This window comes from Salvelinus namaycush, chromosome 19 (assembly GCF_016432855.1).
Source record: "Salvelinus namaycush isolate Seneca chromosome 19, SaNama_1.0, whole genome shotgun sequence".
NCBI classification, from domain to species: Eukaryota; Metazoa; Chordata; class Actinopteri; order Salmoniformes; family Salmonidae; genus Salvelinus; species Salvelinus namaycush.
In genome coordinates, this window is record NC_052325.1 from 23,216,715 (window position 1) to 23,241,778 (window position 25,064).

Below are 25,064 nucleotides of genomic sequence, written 5' to 3' on the forward strand. Positions count from 1 at the left end.
CTGGCCTTCCTTCTCTACTACCGACTGAGAAGCCCCCCTCCAGCCATAAGAGGACCGCTGCCTTGTTTTCTCACCAGAATGGATTAGTTGTGGAAATGCTGTTTTAATTATTATTTAAAAGAAAATAAATTGCATCTTTCATGCCTTTTCAGTATTTATAATACCTGTTTTCAACATTTAAACTAGGATGACCCCCTAACTCTCACGTCTACATTTCAAGACCCAACCAGAGAATATGGAGAGGACTAAGCAGCAGTTACACATACAGAAACAGGCAGGACTATACCAGCACTGCCAAGAGATCAGATGATCGGGAAGCATAATAATTATATTTTTGTCCTACACTTTGCTTTATATTTTTTGCTTTACCTTCCATTGCCTTGCTATAAAGGGTCCATGAGTTTATTCCTTGGGCACTTAACAGGAAATGGGAGCATGTCAAAAGTGTCTGTTTGGTGCTGGCAGTACCCCAGCCGGCGACCTCAGGGCCGCGGCTCTCCACTGGCTTCTTGTCCAGTTTCACTAGGGTGCTGAGATGTCCGTAGCCCACCTGGTATGTGACAGGGGGAGGAGGGGGAAGGGAAGGTTAAAACCAGAGCTGTGAGACGACACACACTGTGACTGCAGCTGAACAGAGGAACAATGAGAGGAACTACCTGCGCCGCCCTTGGAGCTTTTGCTCGTTTTGGAGTGGTGGTTGTGGCCGGCAACGTTGGGGTGTGCCCTCTTGCGGGAGGAACTGGAAACAGAAGCAAGGGCCGGGCCCGCCAACCCCTCAACGCTCCCTAGCCCCAGGGGGCTCCGGAGGAGGGCCGGCCCGACACCTGCTGGCCACTCGAGGCCCCCCCGGCCATTGCCGCTGTGCTGTGCTGGGTGGAGCTGAGAGTGTCCGTGCTGCTTGTGGTGGCGGTGGGCAGAGTGGTCCCGATGCTTCTCCTTGCTCACCAGCGGGCTGGAATGTTTGCTCTTGGGCCCACCCTCATCAGAAGAGCTGTGGCGCTCAGAGGACACCTTGATTTTCATCTTCAGCTCCTCTTTGCTAGCAATGCCCCCCTGAGAAGGAACTGGGAGGCGGAGTTTGAGTGAGCCCCCCTTGTCCTGTTTGTCAGAGGGGAGCCTGTCCTGGCCTGGAATGGCCAGCTTCATTTTAAGAGGAGATGCAGTGGTGCCGCTGCTGCTCCCTGGGTTAGGGTGGGGCTGCATGTGTTTCCTGTGGTCTGACTGGACAGAGGGTATATAGGCATCCCTGCCCTCAGGCTCCATAGCCTGCTGCTCTGTCTGTTTGCGTTTCTGCTGCACCGCCAGCTCGGCAGCGTGCTTCTCTCTGTACTTGTCCAGGGACATTTTCTGGGCAGGCGGGGGCTGCTGTTGCTTCCCCCCCCCCACTACAGCCTTGTGTTCATGTTTAATAGGGTTGAACTCCATGGTCTTATCTGGTCTGTGTGGGTTCAGAGAGCCGTGCTGCAGAGACAGTGAAGCCCCCTGCTGGAGGCCTAGTGTATCTGTTTTGAGGGAATAGCCTCCTCCCTCCGAGCGACCCCCTGTGTCCTGGGGCCAGTCGCTGGGGGCGGTGAAGGTGTAGGAGCTGCCCTGCATGGAGGCGATGGAGTCCAGGGAGAGGGGTCCACTGGCATGACCCGGCAGTGGGACAGGGAACGAGGCGGCGGCTTTGGAGAAGGCTGAGTTGGAGACCCCAGGGATGCCGTCTCCCAGGGAATGTTCGTGGACCAGGGAGGGTCCTGGGTAGGGGTCGTTCGCCTGAGAGCCATCTCCCTTGGGCTTCTTCGCAGCTTGTGTGGCCTGGCATGGGGGAGAAGAGAGAATGATGACGTGGTAGTGAAGAGCATGAAACTGTACAATGAAAGTACACTGAAATAAAAACAGCAGACAGCAAGGACAATCTACAAATGTCTAGAGTGAGTGAGAGGTCAATGATGATTCACTGGAGAAAAACTTCTGGTTACCCTCCAGTTCCGTATCCTCTTCAACCTGCTCGGCGTCTTCTCCAGAATCTGAAGGAAGTCGTGTGTCAGTTCTGAAGGACAAGACACACTTGGTTTTAACACCTAATATAAAATGGCAATAATAACATATACCCACACATTTCTCATTGACGAAAACAAAACTATTCTCCCAAACTAAAACATTGTAACTAAGCATTCTGCATGTCTTTCCGCCTACCAGAGTGAACTAATGAACTATAATCTAAGAGTCACCATCAAGAAGCTCCAGCGTGACAGAGTTGTCCACGTACTCCCACCAGTGTTTCCCATCAGTGGAGACAGGGATCTCCCAGTTGGACCATTTACAGGCCAGGTGGATGCAGACGCAGGCGATGACTGTGGGTTTGTGCTGCAAGCAGAACGTGGTGAGGTGGAGGCTACACAAGGAGGCCGGAGCGCAACGACAGGTCACATGGAGAAGAAGAAAGAGAAGAGGGGGGGAAACACGTTAAGTCACAGGCGCTTTAGGCTGAGGTAAACCATAGTACACACAGTATTGAGAACAGAAGAAGCATTGCAAAATAAATGTTATCGTTGACACAGTTGCACACTTAACAAAAGAACAAACAATTACTGACATACAGAATAGATCATGAGTCAGTTTCACATTGTGGCTACCATCCTAGTGTTTACCAATATGAGCTGCAGATATAGCAATAACTTCAAATTTGCGTCAAATTCAAATAAAGACTAGTAGGTTTTTTTGGTGGGAATGTGACCCAATTTCACCATTCATTAAAGAAATCCACCACCAATAAATAACACTTGGTCAACATTTTATAGTCATGAAGAAAATGAGCTTGCAGTAAATTCAAATTCATTTACACTAACTGGTTGTGGTGAGAAACACACGGAAATGGCTTCTAGTCAATTGTAATCCACGTTGACTCAAGTTCTTTACAACTCAAGTTATGTAGAAATAGATGAAGCTACAATATTGAACATTGAACGATTTAAAAAAGGGCCAGAGAGCTAGATAGTCTTCCATTTGAAATACCATGGTAAAAGCTGGATGGTAACCTTGTGCCACAATAAGTTAAATGCCTGGACATAATGCATATTAAAAGGAGAATATTTTAATCTATCTCCCGTATCACTGCGCTCCCTGAGACTAGTCCACACAATCCTGAAAAACATCAAATCTAAGAAGTATTCACCACGGTGACTGTAACCCTAATAGAACCCAAACCATAGAATACTAAAACATATATTCCCATTCAAGTCAATTATATTTCTAAGGCTTGGGTACCGTTTCCACTTTTCCCCTCACTGTTTAGTCTACAGGGTACGGTCAGTAACCATGGCGAAATCTATTTATGACCCAAACAAGGCCTTTCTGTGGCTGGTCACAGAGTTCAGGCATTAAGCAATTCATCCTCTAATTACCACGATGTCTACGGCACAGCGGCAAGCTCCTTAATTCTCTGTTTACTGTTTGCCATAAGCCTCTCCAGTTCTAATGGGTCAAATGCAGCCTGCATTCTTTAGAACAGGCAGTTTTTGGAACACAATGTTGTCTTTAGCTCGATCATATTTTTTTTAAACAAAAAAATAATTATTTTCATACGATTGCTGGATTGCGTTAGCAGCAGCTTAATTATGACCAGGCCTAACTTAAAAACATGTATCAAGATCTGCGTCCAGACATTGTAGTTAGTTTTGAGGGCGTTTTTGGCTATGGGAAACAAAAAGGCTATATTAAATCCCAACGTCATGGCAAAACTAACCCTTCAGGACCTTGTTCTGCCATAATTTGCAGAATATAAACTGTATGGTTGTTTGTAAGTAAAAAGTCAAAAAAACAGACTAATACTTATGGACAGATTTTGCAATACAATGAAATGGTGTATTAAAACATGTATTCTTCTCTTCAAATTCAAAAACATGACATTTGAGTAGGTTCTTAATGGGTTAACATCAACAATTGTAATTGGCGCTTCCATTTCTGTTTTCTTTCTCTATATAATTCATATATATATATATATATCTCATTACATGAAAAATTTGCTTAACTGACTGAAAATGTTAACTGTGATTTAAAAAATAAAAAAAATAAAAAGGAGGGTTCGCAGTACTTACCAGGATGACTTCTACGTTATGTTTACATCTGTGTAATCTTTAGCTGCTATTCAGGCTACCAAAGTGTCTTTTTAGACATATGCACTTTTGTAACCGAGCAACCGTGAGGTTCAAGCCCACCACTACACTTCACATTGGGCATTCAACCCCACTGTGCCAACTCTGGTCCCTTGTACAATACACCGCACTGCGACCGGGGCCGGTATCACCAACCACCCCACCCCGGGGGGGGGGCAAGAGAGGGGGCTAGCGTCCCAGAAGCCATCGGCGCATAGAGGGCCGTTGGACACAGAAAGGGTACCCTGCTTACAGGAAGCTATAGTGTGCAGTAGTCACAGTGCAACAAAAGGGGGGGGGGGTGTCAGGATAACAACCTGTTGGTAGCCATGAAATAGGAAGTCTGTGCCAGATCCTTGCTTGCTGTAAGTGAAAGAGAAAAGAGGGTTAAGGTTTTTGCCGACCAGTGTGCTCTGTTAGTAATTATAAGTTGACAAATGTAGACTCAGCGATATGATGCAGATGCTAGGGGTATGACCGTTTAAACGTTAACGAAATGAGGATCCTTAAGGCAAAAAAAAAATCCCTAACCTTTTTTCGCAACAACAAATTTTGAGGCTCAACTTCGCCACTGTTTTGGTCCCGTGGCTATCACGTTCTAACAACGTGAAGGCAACCCGTGAGCATGCGCAGATACTGTGTGACGCTGTGAGAGCGAAGTCTTGCATCTCACTCATCTCAATATCTGCAGTGCTGCTCATTTCGCGGTGTCTACATTTAATGTACGTCATGTTTAGTGAAAACTCAAAGGTCAACAACAATTTGTTACACAATCATGTCAGCATTTATCCTCCCACACGACTAGAGGGTCATGGCTAGAAGCGATCCAGCTTTTACCTAACCCTTTTCCTAACGCGCTACGTTCATTTTCCTAACCTGCTGCTTAAGTTATCGTAAGCTGCTACGAAAAGTTAAATCTGATATTAATTTGACAACCTGGATCCCTTCTAGTAATGACCTGACTAGAGCGCATGAAAGAGCAAAGAAGGAAGCCTCTACCTCTCACTAGCTGGGAACATTTCACAACATCAGTGTGTGGATGTTCAATAGTTATTTCAAATCCTGGAACAAAATACATGACAGGTGAGTTTCAACAGTAACAGTTTGTCAACGATGCATCAAAGTAATGTTCCATCTATGGTTCTTCCCCTCTATTCTTCAACACAAGAACACAGTCAGGATTACATGTGGATTATGAAAGGCAGTTCCTCTTTCTGTACATCTAATTAAGGGTGAGTATATTGACGTTGTATAACAAAAATGGCCGCAGATGGTGGCAACATAATTGGAGTATTCCGTAATTGTGGAGACCACAAATTGGAACATGGATGGGACTGCTGTTTGACAACATCTGAGATTCATCAGAAGAGACAATTTTGACCTGCAGTAATAGAATATTGGCATTGAGGATTGTTTAATGTTACCGTGACATGTGTGTAGACTAAGCAAAACAGGTTTTAAATTTTTTAGCAAATGTATTACTAATAAAAAAACTGAAATACCTATATTACATAAGTTTTCAGACTCTTTCCTATGAAACTCTAAATTGAGCTCAGGTGCTTCATGTTTCCATTGATGATCCTTGAAATGTTTCCACAACTTGATTGGAGTCCCCCTGTGGTAAATTCAATTGATTGGACATGATTTGGAAAGGCACACCCCTGTCTATATAAGGTCCCACAATTGACAGTGGATGTCAGAGCAAAAACCAAGCCATGAGGTTGAAGGAATAGTGCGTAGAGATCCGAGACAGGATTGTGTCAAGACACAGATCTGGGGAAGGGCACCAAAACATTTCTGCAGCATTGAAGGTTCCCAAGAACACAGTGGCCTCCATCATTCTTAAAATGGAAGTTTGGAACCACCAAGACTCTTCCTCGAACTGGCCGCCTAGCCAAACATAGCAATCGGGAGAGAAAGGCATTGGTGAGGTGACCAAGAACCCGATGGTCACTCTGATAGAGCCCCACAATTCCTCTGTGGAGATGGGAGAACCTCCAGGACAACCATCTCTGCCACACTCCACCAATCAGGCCTTTACGGTAGTGGCCAGACAGAAGCCACTCAGTAAAAGGTGCATGACAGCCCACATGGAGTTTGCCAAAAGGCACCTAAAGACTCAGACCATGAGAAACAAGGCTCTCTGGTCTGATGAAACAAAGATTGAACTGGCCTGAATGCCAAGTGTCATGTCTGGAGGAAACCTGGCACCATCCCTACGGTGAAGCATGATGATGGCAGCATCATGCTGTGGGGATGTTTTTCAGCGGTAGTTATTGGGAGACAAGTTAGGATTGAGGGAAAGATGAATGGAGCAAAGCACAGAGATCCTTTATGAAGTCCTGAGCGCTCTGGAGCAGGTTCTCAGACTGGCATGAAGGTTCACCTTCCAACAGGACAACAACCCTAAGCACACCGCCAAGATAACGCAGGAGTGGCTTCGGGACAAATCTCTGAATGTCCTTGAGTGGCCCAGACAGAGCCTGGACTTGAACCTGATTGAACATCTCTGGAGAGACCTGAAAATAGCTGTGCAGTGACACACCCATCCAACCTGAGAGCTTGTGAGGATCTGGAGAGAGGAATGGGAGAAACTCCCCAAATACTGGTGTGCCAAGCTTGTTGTCATACCCAAGAAGACTCGAGGCTGTAATCACTGTCAAAGGTGCTTCAACAAAGTACTGAGTAAAGGGTCTGAAAACTTATGCAAAAGTGATTTCGAAAAAATATTATACATTTGCTCAAATAAAAAAAACATTTAAAAAAACTGTTTTTGCTTTGTCATTATGGGGTATTGTGTGTAGATTGAGGAGAGAAAAAAAGCAATTTAAATCAAAAATCAAATGCTGTAAAGTAACAAAATGTGGAGAAATTGAAGGGGTCTGATACTTTCCGAATGCACTGTAGCTCATTTAAATAACTGAAAAATGGAACACGAGGCAATTCATCAATGCCTGGCAGCAACGGTCCAACAGAATATTCAAACATAACACTTTGTATACTAGATCAAATTCTCGCTATACTCTCACTCAGTCATTACTTACCTAAAGTCTGCAGCACTATGGTTTCAAGTATCACCAGCTCTTGAGCTTGCTGGAGGTATGCCTGAAGTTCAATAGACAATCATTACATGACATGTGTAATGTGTCTATCGATACCCCTATTCCAAAGTAACAGTATGGGTTATTTCTTAGTGCCAGTTGTTTTAAATGTAGTCTTGCTACTAGGAATAATAGCATCACTAAGAACATGCCGAGACAGGACAGACATTCATCTGACAAAGACTGCAAATTGCTTCTGTCATACTTCGGTCAGACTCAGCTTACCCTCTGACACACCTCAAACTACACAAAAGCAAGTGTTGATGCCATTGACAAAAACAGGGAGAATAGCAAAACCTACAATACCCATAGTACCCAGACTTACATTACTCTTCGTATCAAGCGGGGCCTCTTGAGGGTTTAGACAAGCATGTGAAACCTTAATGACATGCTCCAGTTTCCGAGGTTGCTCTTCAACTTTTGCAGCTAGGAATAATGTGGTTGGAGAAATGATCTGTAACAGAAGATAATTAATTGTAATACATTATGTAAACAGGTTGCATATTTAAGGAAAATACAGTCAGGCTGACTAAATACTTACATTTCTGTGGAATTTGGTGAAAGAGTGGTACATATAAAATCTATGCATGTAAACAATTGCTGTATTTATAGTAAGTTGTGAGCTGGAGAAAACGGGTTAAGGAATTGAAGTACGTTCAAATGTAATTTCAGTAAATACATGATTTGTTGTTGGGTAGATAACAGGGTAACAGTGCAAAAGAAAATTACAAGCCCAACAATAATGCACGTTCTTGCATTGCCGTTGTATGGGCCGTGGAACTAGCTCGCGCTAACTAGACAGAAAACTCAATGCTGGTTTGCTAACGTTAGCTAGCTAACATGCTGGGAAGCCGTCAATTGGCTATGTGGATATTCATAATAAAACGAAAAACACACCAACGTTAGCTAGTTAACATTTCAATTAGGGGAACTAGTAGGGAAGATTAGTAAACTAATGTTAGCTAGCTAACTTACTGCCAGGCTAACAGCTTGCTAGCTGGCGCCAGATAGATGGCCTTCATGTTGCTGACGTATTATGTTTACTAACTAGTCAATTTGGCTGTATCATTACTACACAACCCCGAATACATTAAGGCGACCACTGGCACATTTGTAATGTTCTGATATTACTAACTATGGATACTAACTGCCTCTGGTGCGTGCCCCCCACTCCCACACACGACACAGAACCCTGGGAAACGGGCCTACAAAGCACCATGTCTATACTCCTTCCTTCGACATGTCTGATGATGATTGTTTATAAAAGGATACACGTTGAGTCGCTGGCCCATATCTTGAATGAGGTTTGCCGCCTGCTGTCGGTAAGAAAGCTCTCTATCCGGCTCCACTCCCGTACGGCGGGACGGCGTGGCTTCGAGCTGCTCCCGGGTGAAAAACCATTTCGACGAGGATCCCCGGCACGCCGCCATAGCTCTCCAGCATTCGCATAGGACACCGATAACCGGATGGACGCAAGTACGCTGAAACCATGATCGGCACGTCCCGGAAACCACAATATTGTTTTTTTCTTCTTTTATATATTTTTTTAGGCACGGCCAAACCAACTACTCGTGCTTTATCGCCACCATTCGCCCTGGATTGTGAACTTCACAGAATGCACAGAAATCGCTACGCCATTTCCTGGTTGCTAGCTAAAATTATAATAAGCTGTGTTCGAATACCCATACTAACATACTGTATACTACATACGTAATGACTATATACTACATACCATTAGTTCATTTTAGTATACTGTAAACAAACGGTATCGTTTAAATTGAGCATATTAGAGCGTTGCCTGTCTACCGGAAGCGGAAGACGTTGCTATGCAACCTAATGCTAGCTTGTTAGCATAACAAATTACTAGCTAAAGATTTTACGATTTCGGGTGTGTTTGTAAATTCAATCTGGGGTGCCAGAATGTTCTCTGGGCGTTCATAAATCCAGAGTGTTTACAGAGTTGATCTGATCGTTCAACAGCAGTCAAGCACCCAAGCTAACTGGCTAGCTACTTCCAGACACAAATGAGAGAACACCTCACTCTGACCATTTTACTCGCCCTAGCAGAGCTGACTAGACTGTTTTCATGTTATCCAGAGCGTAGGTGACTGTAACTGTGCTGCTGTCAACAATTTCATTACTCTTTGACACCACCGGCCATATTCAACAGGTGTTGGGTGTTTGTAAATTCATCAGTTATTCTGCCGAGAGCGCTCTGAAATCGGAGTAGATAGCCAGAATTGACAGTCTATTGAAACGCACAACGACTATACCACTTAGCTAAGAATGATGTGAATAATCAAGTCAATAAACATTGGGTAGTTAGACTTCAGATAGTTAATATACTGCCTGGCAAGTTCGATGTATTAGGTTACCGTACACAAATTGTCAGCCAACGTAACGTAACTTATTTGAAAAGTCATTACTTTATTACAGTAATCAACATTTTGTTAACATTTGTAATAATTAGTTAAAGCAAGGAATTTGTATCCGCTCTCATCGGACTTCGCCTGCATATATTCCGCCATTTTCTTCAAATCTGAAAACGTTGTGAAGCCACTCCCATTTTCTGAAGAATTGCATTATGGGCCCTAAAAGCACGGAAATAGTGTCCACTGAATGAATACTTCGTATTTTGGCGAATTTAGTACGTCATCCGGGAACCTTTGGCATACTAACTTGGCATACTTACTAATATCCATACTATGACCAAAAAGCATACTATATACTTATTTCACGTCACTAATAGTGCGGTTAGTATGAGTATTCGAACACAGTTATAGTTTGCCTGTTTTCAGTTTATGTGACAAAACAAGCTAGTGTAGAGAATCATTGTGCCATCTAAACCGCTGAGAAAAAATATTTTCCAGAACCACAAATATTGCATTATCAGCTGTTTGAAGCTGGTGTACAAAACGAAAGTAAAAGATGCAACAACAAAAAATGTAAGAACTGGAAGCAAAAAAATAGTGCACATAACCGATCTACAGCTTCTTAGACTTGCTTTCAATGAGACTGATAGATCTATAACTCATAGTTCTATGTGAATTTGGTCGGGTCGCCCAAAAAGTTACATATTGCGGCTTTAAAGCTAGAATCCTTAAATGCTACATCCCTTTTTGGACTTATAAATTAATGATACATACCCCTTGTTTATTGAAGAATTTAACTTATAAATGCCTCATGAGCTGTCTTACCACATGATAACTCAAAATATAAACTTGTTTTCGGGGCGAGGGGACGGTTTAAAGTTATACTGTTACATTGATGCTGTTGACCCAGATCACTGGTTGCTGCGGAAAAGGAGGAGGTTGAAAGGGGGGTGAGTGTAACGGATGTGAAATGGCTAGCTAGTTAGCGGGTACGCGCTAGTAGCGTTTCAATCAGTTACGTCACTTGCTCTGAAACCTAGAAGTAGTGTTGCACCTTGCTCTGCAAGGGCCGTGGCCTTTGTGGAGCGATGGGTAACGATGCTTCGTGGGTGACTGTTGTTGATGTGTGCAGAGGGTCCCTGGTTTGCGCCCGTGGTCGGGGCGAGGGGACGGTCTAAAGTTATACTGTTACACTTACATCCATAGCTATGTCTATAAAGAGCGGTTACATTTCTCCAGCCCCATCCCTCAGCTTTTTACCTAAAAAGGGGCGAGGAACCTTTGGATATTGTTTCTTCTACTGATTGCCTCATTAAGAACACCCCTTTTCTAAAAACATTGTCAAAGACTCCAACCACTCGAGTCACAGACTGTCAAGACACATATCTTGAAAACTTGATTACTGACAAGCAAAATATTTTAGACTATGTCAACAATGGACTAATGAAACAAATACCAAAATATTGTTTTTGGGTGGAATTTTCCTTTAAATTAAGACCAAATAGCCAATTTTGACTTTGTGGCTGTGGAATCTGTACAGATTGGAGGCCCAGCAATGACGGTTCATTCGTTCATTCAGTTTCTCACCGCTCTCTAATGGTCATGGCTAGAAGGGATACAGTTTTTGTCAAATTAACCTCAAACGTTTTTAGCTAACCCTAACCCTTTTCCTAACCTTAGCCCAATTCTCCTAACCTACTATTTTAATTATCCTAACCTGCTGCGTAAATTCTCCTAACCTGCTATGAAAAGACTGATCTGACAAAAGCTGTATCCCATCTAGTCAAAATCCTCTCTCACCTGCTGGATTGGTACAGCTGTATGTTTGAATTTGAATTAACTTAATTGACTGAATATTTGAAGCTGTTTGAAATGAACATTCAATTTTATTTAGTCATAAACAGCAAAAAGAGTGTTGACCACAGATGACTTCCAACAGTGTAAACAAAAATCATGATAAATTAGCTAAATAGATGAAAAATATCTTCATATTTAAATATTTACATTTTGGTCACGCAATAGGTTGTATTTGTTTTATGGTCCTGCCAATACTCAAGAGTAATTTGAAAGTCAAACATTGTTTTCCATTTTTGTTTTGACAATTTCTTCATGCTGTAAATCACTGAAATTGTTCTCTTTTAATCCCCAAAAAGTCCAGTGCATTGCCTGCAAGCAGTTTGTCCTGAAAAGGAAAAGCAAACACATGAAAATTCATAAACCATCACGTTCCTGCTCTTATTCTTTTATCACAGACACTTTTTGCAAGAGAAAGAAAGCACATTCAGTGTGTTACCTTACCTTTAAACCACCATCAAACTCCTTCGTGGACTCTATTAATGCTCCTGGCTGCAGCTCACCCAGTGGGAATGGATAGTCTGTTCCTAACATCACCTTATCCTATGGGAGAAAATAATAAGAACTGAGACCGTAATAAACACTTGTGTAAACTCTACCAATACAAACTTCAAACCTTCAAGCCTTTTAAACTACTTAGTAATGAGAAATATAATTTGTCTAGATCAGTGAAGATAACTACATTGCCATTTAGAAATTAGACACATCACTGCATACCTTTCCAATCACATCAATAAGTAGCTTGAGGGCGATGGGGTCATGCACTAAGGAGTCAGTGTAGAAGGAGCCCAGGTATTTCCGTGGGTTGACTTTGTTATCCACAGCACAGAGGTCAGGTCGGACCTGGAACCCATGTTCAATTCGGCCAATAGTGAACGGGAAAGAACCCCCTAGGGAAAAAACGTTGCTTCACACGTCAATCTTTCAAGGGTGATTCTGTTTACTGAATGTCATTATTTGTTCCTCTATATATTGTAAATTACCTCCATGAGCAAAGCAGACCTTCAGCTTGGGAAATCTCTCAAAGACACCTCCGAAGATCATTGAGCAAATGGCCATGGTAGTCTCGGATGGCATACCTGTACAAAAAAAATAATAATGTTTACTCATTTGTGACAACGTCATCCAGGTAGGCTGTGACACGGCATTTGATTGATCAGAACAGAGCTGAGTCTTTACCCTCTCACTCACCCACTAACCAGGGGAGCCAGTACTTGGCCATCCTCCCATCGATCTGCATGTCCCATGGGTGTACAAACAAGGAACAGTTCATTTCCTCAGCAGCCTATAGAAAAGCGGGAATATCACTCCCTTTTCATAATCAACATCATTACACAGTCATGATGAATTGATACTCGAACATCAAATGTGTCTAGTTCATAGGCCACTACTATCTGGTCGACAAACTATCTTAGGTTTAGTCTAGACAGAGCCAGAGTATGATTTTCAGTAGGGTTTCTATCTGGCTTTGTAACGCTATAGCTGGAATATCACTAGGAATATAGCGGTCCATTTAAATAAATCAATTCACTTATATGGCTCTTACAGCATAGATTGGGTAGAGTTCGGGGGCGTTAAGATCCCAGGTGTTAATATGGGAGCCGATCTGGACACCAGGGAAGCCCAGCTCCCTAACACAACGCTTCATCTCCAGCACAGCCAGATCAGGAGCCTGCATGGGCAGGGTACCCAGCCCCACGAAGCGTCGGGGGTGGAGCGCCACTGTCTTAGCCAGGTCGTCATTCAGGATCCCACACAGGTCCAAGGTGTCATGAGGTTTGGCCTGTCACAACAGGGAAGTGAACCCAACACAACCAAAGCCTTAGTAATGCATTGGCAGCTATGTTTACAGTGAAGTAAGCACATCAAAGTCTTAGAAAATGGAGAAGTGATGTAAAAAAAAAAAAAAACATGTCAGAGAGGATAAGGATATTTTTTTGAATTTTTGCAGTGTAACTTTTAAAAAATACCATAATATATCTGGCACTAATAGTGGAATGATAGTGTTTCACAGTATTACTTACCCGACAGTGTTTATGATTGGCTGTGATATTCACCTGTTGATTTCTCCCACCAGAGCAGCATCTGTTGTCAATCTGGGGAAGCTGTTCTGACTTTTTGGCTGTGTGGTCTTGTGGAAATCGCTCTGTCATTTCCTGGTTGCTAAAATGCTACACTGTTCACTCAATTTCAGTGTGTGGTTGCAACCTGGTCTCAGAGCATTTCTGATTATTTTGTATGTTGATTAGATGATGCTCCAATTAGTATGATATGTTACATTTCATATGGTACGTATTCGTTTGTGGATGTCCATCACCTATTTCGTATGATAAGTTGCGAATTATAATTTGTATGATATTTTATATGTTATATGTTACAAATTTGCAAAATGTACAATATATTACAAATTTGAAAAACATTCAGTATGTTACAAATGTGCAAAACCTATGATTTGTTACAATTTCTAGCTAGGTGGCTAGGTAGCTAACATCGTTTTCTAGGCTAGGGGTTAGGGTTAAGGTTATGGCTAAGTTTAGGAGTTAGGTTAAATGGTTAAGTTTAGCATTAGAGGAAGGGTTAGCTAAAAGAGTTAAGGTTAGGGTTAGGTGAAGGGTTAGTTAAAGGGTTAAGGTTAGGGTTAGCTAACATGCAAAAGTTGCTAATAAGATCAAATGCTAAAGTTGTCCATGATGATTTTTGACCTCACAACCTTTGGGTTGCTAGACATTCCCGTTATCCGCCCACCCATCCACCCCAACCTAAATAACCCTCTGTCTTATGTAACCATACCAAACGTAACATATCATACTAATGGAATGTCTTGGATTTATGTACAGAATAATACAAAATGCTCTGAGACCAGATTGGTGAGAAAACAAGCACTGAATAGTGTAGGGAATCATTGTACCATCTAAATCCCGGTGAAATATCTTTCAATAACAAAACATATTGTTTTTACAGCTGTTTGAAGCTGTTTAAAGCTGCTTCAATCAGCTGTGAAAAGTATATTTTTTTGGTACAATAATTCCCTACAATATTCAGTGCTTGTTTTCTCACATAAACTGAAATTGAGCGAACAGTGTAGAATTGTAGCAGCCAGGGAATGAGTGATTTCCACTAGATATCACAGCCACAAAGCCAGAACAGATTTCACAGTTTGACAACAGATGCTGCTCTGGCGGGAGAAATCAATAGGCGAATATCACAGCCAATCACAACACTGGCGGGTAAGTAATGCCGCGTTCAAAACAACCTGGAACTCTGAGAAATAGGAGGTCAAATCATGACGTCAGTGATCTTCAGGTCGGAAAGTCGGAGCTCTAGAAAGAGGCCTGAGTTCTCGAGTTGGAATTCCGAGTAGAAGCTAGTTTTTCCCGAGTTCCCAGTTGTTTTGAACGCGCTGAGGTCAGAAGTCTGGGATTTCCGAGTTCCCATTTCCAAGATCCCCGTTGTTTTGAACGTGGCATAATAGTGTGAAACTATTAGCGCCAGATATATTATGGACATTTTCTGAAATATCCTATGTGAAGCACCTTTAACAAAAATCTGCTGTTTATTTTTGCCCTTTGCAGACAGACTTACCCAGTAGTTAAACATGACAGGCACTGTGGACAAGGCTTGGACCGTCACCCCTAAAGTAGAGCATCATCATCATCATCATCATCATCATCAAAACCCACAACATTCCAATACAGACTTACTTTACAGGCAACATGAATGACTCTGCCGGCTTCAAAATATGCTGTCAAGAGGATTTTGACATGAGGATGATATTGGATATGTGTGTATATACCGTGTGCATCCATGTCCCGTATCCTTGCGTCTGCATCCCAACAGTTCTCCTGGATCACACGGAACAACTTCCCGTCTTTCATCATTTTTGCTTCCCCCTAAAATATGGATTGGCACAAAACTTCAGAGAGTAAAGGACACTTGATTTGTCCTTTTTTTGGTTTCTATGTTTTCATTGCTTCATGCCTACAATTTCTGTTTGATGAGCAAGAACACTTCTATTTTCTCCCGAGTGGCGCAGTGGTCTAAAGCACTGCATCACAGTGCTAGCTGTGCCACTAGAGATTCTGGGTTCGAGTCCAGGCTCTGTTGCAGCCGGCTACGACTGGGAGACCCACAATTGGCCCAGCATCGTCCGGGTTAGGGGAAGGTTTGGCCGGGATTGATGTCCTTGACTCATTGCGCGCTAGCGACTCCTGTGGCGGGCCGAGCGCAGTGCATGCTGACACAGTCGCCAGGTGTACGGTGTTTCCTCCGACACATTGGTGCTGCTGGCTTCCGGGTTAAGTGGGCATTGTGTCAAGAAGCAGTGCGGCTTGGATGGGTTGTGTTTCGGAGGACGCACGGTTCTCTACCTTCGCCTCTCCTGAGTCCGTATGGGAGTTGCAGCGACAAGACTGTAACTACCAATTGTGGAGAAAAATGGGTAATAAACAATATAAAATAAAAAAACAAGAACACTTCTATGTCATATAAGAGGCAAATCACTCAAGTGGAATTGAAATGTGTATGTGTAATCAGCCACCTGATGGCAGCAAAGAGAAACATTTGGAAACTAGAGAGGGAGTTGAAAATGTCTCATTGGCTATTACTTTACATGCAGGTGTCAACACACACAAAAGCAAGTACATGTACGCACACACACACATAAGCTGTGTTTACAGGCAGCCCAAGTCTGATCTTTTTTCCCCCAAATTGATCATTTGATCAATCAGATCAGCTCTGAAAAAGATCTGATGTGAAAAGATCTGATGTGATTGGTCAATTGGACCAATTAGGGTAACAAATATTTCATCACAGCCATAGTGACACACAGGTGTGTTGCTGGACCGTGGGTGTCAGTGTCTGTATGAAATCTTTCTGTGCTGCCCACTCACTACCCACAGGTGGCGCCAAGAGGGAGAGTTGGCTTTGTGTTAGCCTCGTCGAGAAACAGGCTTCGAGGCGTGACAACGATGTGATTTTTGAGGTATGGCAACACTAGACTAGCTTTGTGTGAATGAGATCTTGTAGAGAGCCCAGGAGAGCCTGAGTAGAGGGCTGGCCTGCTCATTAGGCAGGATTAGGTGGTCGCCTACAGCCACAGATTGACAAGGGCGGAATTTTCTGAGCTAAACTGACCAAGATGCACCTCCAACAATACATAAAACCTCACATAATTCTGCCCAAAATCAACAACAATTTCTCTCAACAAGTGGCATATGTTTTTTTAGTGGAGCATTGATGTCACTCTGTGATAAGCAGTGCCCACTTTGTCAAAGGCAGGTAGGAAAAATATTTATCTTGTCCATTCTCAGCGCGCCTCTCCAGGGTCCTCTTGGAGAGACACATCGCTGCAGCGCCCTACCAACATTCCGTCAAGAAAAATAATGTAACATAAATCATGTAGCAGATATAGCATATGGTAGAAAAGAGTATATGGAGATACAATGTAATGAGACGGACACTTTTTACATCATGCCGGTTTCTCCGATCAAATAGCCTAACCTAAATGATGCCCAATCAAATAAAAAATGTGATGACATGCTAACAAACAACATATCCTAAAAACAGGACAGGTCAAATTAAAATGGACAATATGGGATGGACAATCAGGCTACTCAACTGCTGTCCAGGAGTTTCATCCCGTGAGCTAAAATATGATCAGTGATTTCAAGTTTGTATCCTTACATTTTTTACAAGCTGATCATATCGAAAAAGAAAATACTTCTGCATTTCCCGCTCTGTAAACACATTGCAAATAGGCGCAGGATTACTCCTCCTGATAAAGTTGGGTAGCTGATATTCAGAGCTTAAATAGCCAAACTGATTAGTCACAGGAATCAGGACCAATCAAACCAATTCACATTCTATTTTTCACTTGCGCCGAACACAACAGGTGTATGTAGACCTTACAGTGAAATGCTTACTGACAAGCCCTTTAATCAACAATGCAGTTTTAAGAACAATTTAAAAAACGAAAGAAAATAATATATAACTTAAATTTTAAAAAATAAATAAAAATAGAAAAATAACAAATAACTAAGGAGCAACAACAAAATAACAGTAGCAAGGCTATATACAGGGGGTACCGGGTCAGAGTCAATGTGAGGGGCACAGGTTAGTCGAGGTAATTGAGGTAATATGTACATGTAGGTAGAGGTAAGATGACTATCTAAGATAGTAAACAGAGAGTAGCAGCAGCGTAAAAATGGGGGTGGAGTGGGGGTGACAATCCAAATAGTCCAGGTAGCCATTTGATGACCTATTCAGGAGTCTTATGACTTGGCGGTAGATGCTGTTAAGAAGCCTTTTGGACCTAAACTTGGTGCTCCGGTATCGCTTGCCGTGTGGTAGCAGAGAGAACAGTCTATGACTAGGGTGGATGGAATCTTTGGCAATATTTAGGGCCTTCCTCTGACACCGCCTGGTATAGAGGCCCTGGATGGCAGAAAGCTTGGCCCCAGTGACGTACTGGGCCGTACGCACTACCCTCTGTAATGCCTTGCGGTCGGAGGCCGAGCAGATGCCATTCCAGGCAGTGTTACAACCAATCATAACGCTCTCGATGGTGCAGCTGTTGAACTTTTTGAGGATCAGAGGACCCATGCCAAATCTTTTCAGCCTCCTGAAGGGGAATAGGGGTTGTTGTGCCTTCTTCACGACTGTCTTGGTGTGTTTGGACCATGATAGTTTGTTTGTGATGTGGACACCAAGGAACTTGAAGCTCTCAATCTACTCCACTGCAGCCCCATCGATGAAAATGGGGGCACGCTCGGTCCTCCTTTTCCTGTAGTCCACAATCATCTCCTTTGTCTGGATCACGTTGAGGGAGCGGTTGTTATCCTGGCACCACACTGCCAGGTCCCTGACCTCCTCCTTATAGGCTGTCTCATCGTTGTTGGTGATCAGGTCTACTACCACTGTTGTATCGTTGACATACTTAATGATGGTGTTGGAGACGTGCTTGGCCATGCAGTCATGGGTGAACAGGGAGTACAGGAGGGGGCTGAGCACGCACCCCTGAGGGGCCCCCGTGTTGACAGATGTGCGTGACAGATGTGTCGTTACCTACCCTTACCACCTGGGGTCAGCCCGTCAGGAAGTCCAGGATCCAGTTGCAGAGTGAGGTGTTTAGTTCCAGGGTTTTTAGCTTAGTGATGAGCTTTGAGGGCACTATGGTGTTGAACGCTGAGCTGTAGTCAAAAAATAGCATTCTTACATAGGTGTTCCTTTTGTCCAGGTGGGAAAGGGCAGTGTGGAGTGCAATAGAGATTGCATCATCTGTGGATCTGTTGTGGGGGTATGCAAATTTGAGTGGGTCTAGAGTTTCTGGGATAATGGTGTTGATATGAGCCATTACCAGCCTTTCAAAGCACTTCATGGCTACAGACATGAGTGGTACGGGTCAGTAGTCATTTAGGCAGGTTACCTTGGTGTTCTTGGTTACAGGGACTATGGGGGTCTGCCTGAAACATGTAGGTATTACAGACTCGGTCAGGGACAGGTTGAAAATGTCAGTGAATACACTTGCCAGTGGGTCAGCGCATGCTCGGAGTACACGTCCTGGTAATCCATCTGGCCCTGCAGCCTTGTGAATGTTGACCTGTTTAAAGGTCTTACATCGGCTATGGAGAACGCGATCACACAGTTGTCCGGAACAGCTGATGCTCTCATGCATGCCTCAGTGTTGCTTGCCTCGAAGCGAGCATAGAAGTTATTTTGCTCGTCTGGTAGGCTTGTGTCACTGGGCAGCTCGCGGCTGTGCTTCCCTTTGTAGTCTGTAATAGATTGCAAGCCCGAGTTTGCAAGCCTGACGAATCAGGAGAATAGAGTTATGGTTAGATTTGCCAAAGGGAGGATGAGGGAGAGCTTTGTATGCTTCTCTGTATGTGGAGTAAAGGTGGTCTAAAGTTTTTTTTCCTCTCTTATACCAGCACATGTAACATGCTGGTATAAATGAGGTAAAACGGATTGAAGTTTCCCTGCATTAAAGTCCCCTGCCACTAGGATCGCCGCCTCTGGATGAGAATTTTCTTGTTTGCTTATGGCCTTATACAGCTCGTTGAGTGCCGTCTTAGTGCCAGCATCGGTTTGTGGTGGTAAATAGACAGCTACGAAAAATATAGATGAAAACTCTTTTGGTAAATCGTGTGGTCTACAGCTTATCATGAGATACTCTACCTCAGGTGAGCAAAACCTTGAGATTTCCTTAATATTAGATTTCGTGCACCAGCTGTTATTTATAAATAGACACAGACTGCCACCCCTTGTCTTACTGGGGGCAGCTGATCTATCTTGCCGATGGACCAAAAACCCAGCCAGTGGTATGTTATCCATGTTGTCGTTCAGCCACGACTCGGTGAAACATACGATATTACAGTTTTTAATGTCCGGTTTGTAGGATAGTCTTGATCGGAGCTGATCCATTTATTATCCAATGATTGCATGTTGGCTAATAGGACTGATGGTAAAGGCAGATTCCTCACTTGCCTTCGGATCCTTACAAGGCACCCCAACCTACGTCCCTGATATCTCCGTCTCTTCTTCATGCGAATGACAGGGATTTGAGCCTTGTCGGTATCTGAAGTAAATCCTTCGCGTCCGACTTGTTAAAGAAAAGATCTTCGTCCAGTACGAGATGAGTAATCGCTGTCCTGATATCCAGAAGCTCTTTTCGGTCATAAGAGACGGTGGCAGAAACATCATGTACAAAACAAGTTACAAATAACATGAATAAACACACACAATATCACAATTGGTTAGGAGCCTGTAAAACGGCAGCCATCACCTCCGGCGCCATCTTCTCCATCCGGTCTGGACCAGCCTTGATCCATAATAAAGCCAATGCAACAGTCTTTTTTACAAACGGTGGGCTTACCACATGGATGTGCATTCATAAAATTCCATTGAGGGCCAACATGGTAGGCTACACCCCAGTAAGCACGGGCCAACGTTTTTGGACCGGCGTTCTTTTTTTGTGTTTTACAAATGGTAGGCCTACCACATAGATGGGCATTCTTAAAATGTAATTTCGGGCGACACTGTAGGCTATACCTCAATAAGCATGGGCTGACGCATTCTGTACATCATTTTTTGGTTCTGTCCGGACAGCCTTGATTTCCACGTCCACGGACGTTGGATTTTGGTACGATCCGACCCAAATCTGAACATATCATAGATGTCTGTGTTTGGTTCAGATTTTGTCTGGTCTGGATCAGCCTTGATTTGTCCCAAACATAGACGTCTATACATTACGGCTATTTAATTTTCTTTCAGAACTGAAAATGAACCTGATTTCAACATCCGAAAAATACATATTTTCAACTTTCATTCAGAACTGAAAATATATCTGATTTCGACATCTGGAAAATACGTTTTTCACTTTTAATTTTGATTGAAATTAAACCTAATTTCAACGTCTTGAAAAGTACGTATTTTAGACGTCTTTTCAACGGAATTTTGCTTACTGGGACTATTCTAGTAGGGGAGCCAATGTTTTTGTCTCGCCTAGGGAGGCAGAATGGCCAGGATCAGCCCTGCCTGTGTAGTAGCATTGCAGGCCAAGGTAACTGCTGTATGTGGCATTATCACATCTCATGGAACATGGGCAGGCAAGCTCTCATAACAAGGAGTTAGATCACATCTCAATTCAGTGAGAACAATGTACACCACATATACAAATGGCAAGTACACTACAGCTCCATTCAACTTTGAAAGCTTGCTGATACATGGACTAAATAGGCTGTATGCTTGATACATGGACTAAATAGGCAGTATGCTTGATACATGGACTAAATAGGCTGTATGCTTGATACATGGACTAAATTGGCTGTATGCTTGATACAAGGACTAAATAGGCTGTATACTGTATAACGTGATATCTGTTGCTAAAGTCTGTAATAAATGATGCATCAAGTGAAACATTTAATTTCCATTATACTGTAGAATGTGCACATGTTATAAGTATATGGAAAGGTAACAGAAAACATATGCTTTAACATTAAATGTTTTTTTCCCATTTTTTTCTTTCTATTGTGTTATTGACTGTACGTTTGTTTATTCCATGTGTAACTCTGTTTTGTTGTTTGTGTCGCACTGCTTTGCTTTATCTTGGCCAGGTCGCAATTGTAAATGAGAACTTGTTCTCAACTGGCCTACCTGGTTAAATAAAGGTGACATTTAAAATATATATATATATTGTTCTGTACTGTTGAGTAACCTAACTTGAGACTCACCTTGCAGTGATGGTGAAGCTGGATAAATCCATCATATCCATATCTCTAAAGAACAAATAAAACTGTCATTAGAGTGGGTTTATGCCGTCATGATAATGAATAATTAAGTGTTTTGCTAAGCATAGGACATTTTGAATTTCCTGATATTATTTTAATACATTCACAAAGTCATATCTCATGGCTCCCATGTATCGAAAGCTACAACTTTCATTACTTGTCATTATGCACCTTGGGGTTTGGCTTGTGCGCAAAGTAGGCCTGCAGAGATAAAAAACAGACCAGCCAATGTAATTTTAATTGGAGTAAATTACCTATGAACCACTTTCACAACAACTGGGAACAGAGACAGAAAGGGAGGGATCGGAACGCAATCAACACCATCCCATTTCGGTCCAGTGATATGCATACAGATGAACCCTGACACAGCCCAAAAAGAGTAATAATATCCATTCCATAGGATCAACATCCTCCTCAATTTAGACTGAAGATAGCTTCCCTGTATGTATGCTAAGTGGGTTAGATGTCCTTGAACGTGCCATGAACCCCAATGCAATTCCTCTATCTGTTTGAATACAATTACATTTCCTCCATCCATCTCAACAGTGTTAGAATGCTTGTGGGATCAGGTAGCCTAGCAGTTCTGAGTGTTGGGCTAGTAACTGACAGGTTGCTGGTTCAAATCCCTGAGCTGACTAGGTGAAAAATCTGCCTTGAGCAAGGCACTTAAACCCAATTGCTCTGTATAAGAGTGTATGCTAAATGACAAAAATGTTGCTGTATTTTTATGAAGGAGTGGCATGGGTCTTGAACAGGGTGCAGCTGTTTATCTGGTCCTAAGAGTAATGGGTCTAACTTCAATAAGGGATGGAATGGAATGCGATTTGTTCAGTCATTTTATTCAATGAGTCCACAGGTTGGTGCAAAATGCACAGGGCAGAACACATAACGCCTCTGATGCAGCCATGTTGTTTAATAACACTGTTGTAAACATGTCTGTATAATAAACTACGAGTGGCATGGGTCAATATTTTTTTATTTTACCTTTATTTTACCTTTATTTAACTAGGCAAGTCAGTTAAGAACAAATTCTTATTTTCAATGACAGCCTACCAGGGAACAGTGGGTTAACTGCCTTGTTCAGGGGCAGAACAACATATTTTTACTTTGTCAGCTCGGGGATTCAATCTTGCAACCTTTCGGTTACTAGTCCAACGCTCTAACCACTAGGCTACCTGCCGACAATATGATGCAATTGGAGTCATGTTGACTATCAGGGTGACTGGGCCTCTGTCCTGACTGACTCCTGTTGCCCTCTGTGGCTTTCTCACCCCCACAAAGGATTTTTTTCCCCAGAATAAAACATGGCGTTTGTTCCAAGTGGCTCCCTATATAGGGCACTACTTTTGATTTGGACCATGATTCCCACAAGCCGTAGTGAATGTAGGGAACTGGGTGTCATTTGGGACGCACACATGAACAATCATTAGCTAAGGTCAGGCCTATTGACAGAAAGACAGTCTTTAAAGGACTGGGTCACTGCCAAGCATTGATTAATGTTTAACAAGTCAGTGCAGAGATGTAATAGCGGTGGTAAAACTTTTCACAGGATTTCCTTACTGGCTGCATAGAAAATATAAAACCATTTCTTCAGAGTTCTCGATGATATTCTTGTTAGTTTCAAATGAACAGTCTTCATCAAGGACTTTGGTATTCTGACAAACACAGTTATAAGATGTTACTTCATTCATTTGAGTTTATTATGCTAAAATAAGGTGATTCTGTTTGTTTTTTAGCAATGTGTGGTGGGTGTCATAGGCCTTCATGATTCTGCTCTAAAACTAATAAGACGTTTTTTTGCCAGATGCGAGGACTCAGTGAAAAAAAACACAATTAGATAACCAGATGTATTGATTGAGACAAGATATAACTCCTAGATCCACCACAGCCTGTGCGGTGCCAAGCAGTGAGCGCATTCAGCAATGTGCGCGACTGTGCATAATGACATTATGTAAATCAAACGTCAGGTAGACTATTAATAATGCACCATGTACCGGGCACGAGAAGTAGCCTGATAGATTAATCCTTTCTATTGAAAAAATGTTTTTTTTTAAGTTGTCAATGCATCTTGTAAAGTAGTATGGTATGGCATAGCCTACCTCTTTCAGATTGGGCCATTCCTTGGGTAAAATGTGATTATGAATATCAATCTTCATCCTGATAAATCTACTACGACAAGTGTTTTTCATACAATTCGCCTGATGTGAGACAGGTAGTAAACGGTGTCTATCATGAGCATTGAGCAAGGTTATTCTCCGCCCTACTGCCCTGCCCCCTAAACACCCCAATGAAAAGCAGGTGAATGACTGACAGGGCATAGTCTCTTCTCACAGACACCGTGCCAGAGACATGGGCGGACTGGGACAAGAAATCGGCATTTCTAACACACCGGACCATTTTTTCCTCGAGACCTCCATTATTAGCCGGATATAGTTGAATTTGAGGAAGAAAAACAACAAGTCAGACCAGCCCATCTGGCATTTGGGCAAATGGGTCTCGGGACAGAACGCTTCTAGACTCACAGACAGGGCACATCTCATTTATGGATGGACAGGGTTTTACACACAGCACCCAAAAAATAACTGGGGCTGGACAAAAAGATCCAATATATCGAGAAGAGAGGAATGTACAGTATGTTCACTTTCCTTTTCATGTAGGTTATCCTTCAATCAGGTTTTATTATCACTGGGTCATAAATATTTGTGTAGCAGACTTATTGACTAATAGTTCAACTGTGCACTGGAAACACAAAGGGTTTCGATGAACCCCCCCCCCCCCCCATTCTCCCAAATGCAGCATCTGTTGTGCTATAGGCTATCTACATGAGGTCCTGCATTACAAGAACACGCTGAATCAGCAGGTTATAATATGAGCCTCATTTTGGATCCAATGTATAACAGACACATGCAGTAATATAGAAAATGGTAAAATGAGTTAGGCTATTGGATAGCCTATAAGTTGCAAAAACAAAACCTATTTTTGGGTTGATTGGTTGAACCAGAGAGAGTATGCTAGTTTATTATACAGACATGTTTACAACAGTGTTATTAAACAACATGGCTGCATCAGAGGCGTTATGTGTTCTGCCCTGTGCATTTTGCACCAACCTGTGGACTCATTGAATAAAATGACTGAACAAATCCCATTCCATTCCATCCCTTATTGAAGTTAGACCCATTACTCTTAGGACCAGACAAACGGCTGCAACATGGACTCAGGGCTCCATGTAACATAGTAAAGGTAAATCTGTCTCCCCCCATTTCCATTTAGTATGACATGTTACGTTTTGTATGGTATGTATTAATTTGTGGA

The 25,064-nt window shown here is 42.7% G+C and overlaps 2 protein-coding genes across 3 annotated transcripts; both read right to left on the reverse strand.

The window, feature by feature from the left end:
* Nucleotides 1-356: 356 nt before the first annotated feature.
* On the reverse strand, nt 357-8,738 carry LOC120064245 (cyclin-T2-like). 2 transcript variants are annotated; one of them, XM_039014679.1, is made up of 10 exons: nt 8,513-8,715; nt 7,782-7,863; nt 7,566-7,694; nt 7,184-7,244; nt 5,139-5,201; nt 4,457-4,502; nt 2,217-2,380; nt 1,965-2,035; nt 657-1,800; nt 357-550 (listed from the first exon to the last, which is right to left on the reverse strand). In XM_039014679.1, exons 1-10 carry the CDS (start codon nt 8,668-8,670, stop codon nt 483-485), a joined length of 1,986 nt encoding a protein of 661 aa, XP_038870607.1. In that variant the 5' UTR covers nt 8,671-8,715; the 3' UTR covers nt 357-482. The 2 variants fall into 2 exon arrangements, 1 of the variants encoding a protein (XP_038870607.1); XR_005478580.1 differs by lacking the exons at nt 357-550; nt 657-1,800; nt 1,965-2,035 and having other exon boundaries at nt 2,268-2,380; nt 4,083-4,502; nt 8,513-8,738.
* A 2,738-nt stretch (nt 8,739-11,476) lies between these two features.
* acmsd (aminocarboxymuconate semialdehyde decarboxylase) lies at nt 11,477-24,003 on the reverse strand. Its single transcript, XM_039014681.1, has 10 exons — nt 23,852-24,003; nt 21,696-21,740; nt 15,260-15,356; nt 15,049-15,098; nt 13,013-13,249; nt 12,658-12,751; nt 12,450-12,545; nt 12,184-12,356; nt 11,911-12,009; nt 11,477-11,794 (listed from the first exon to the last, which is right to left on the reverse strand). Exons 1-10 carry the CDS (start codon nt 23,939-23,941, stop codon nt 11,732-11,734), a joined length of 1,044 nt encoding a protein of 347 aa, XP_038870609.1. The 5' UTR covers nt 23,942-24,003; the 3' UTR covers nt 11,477-11,731.
* Nucleotides 24,004-25,064: the final 1,061 nt, after the last annotated feature.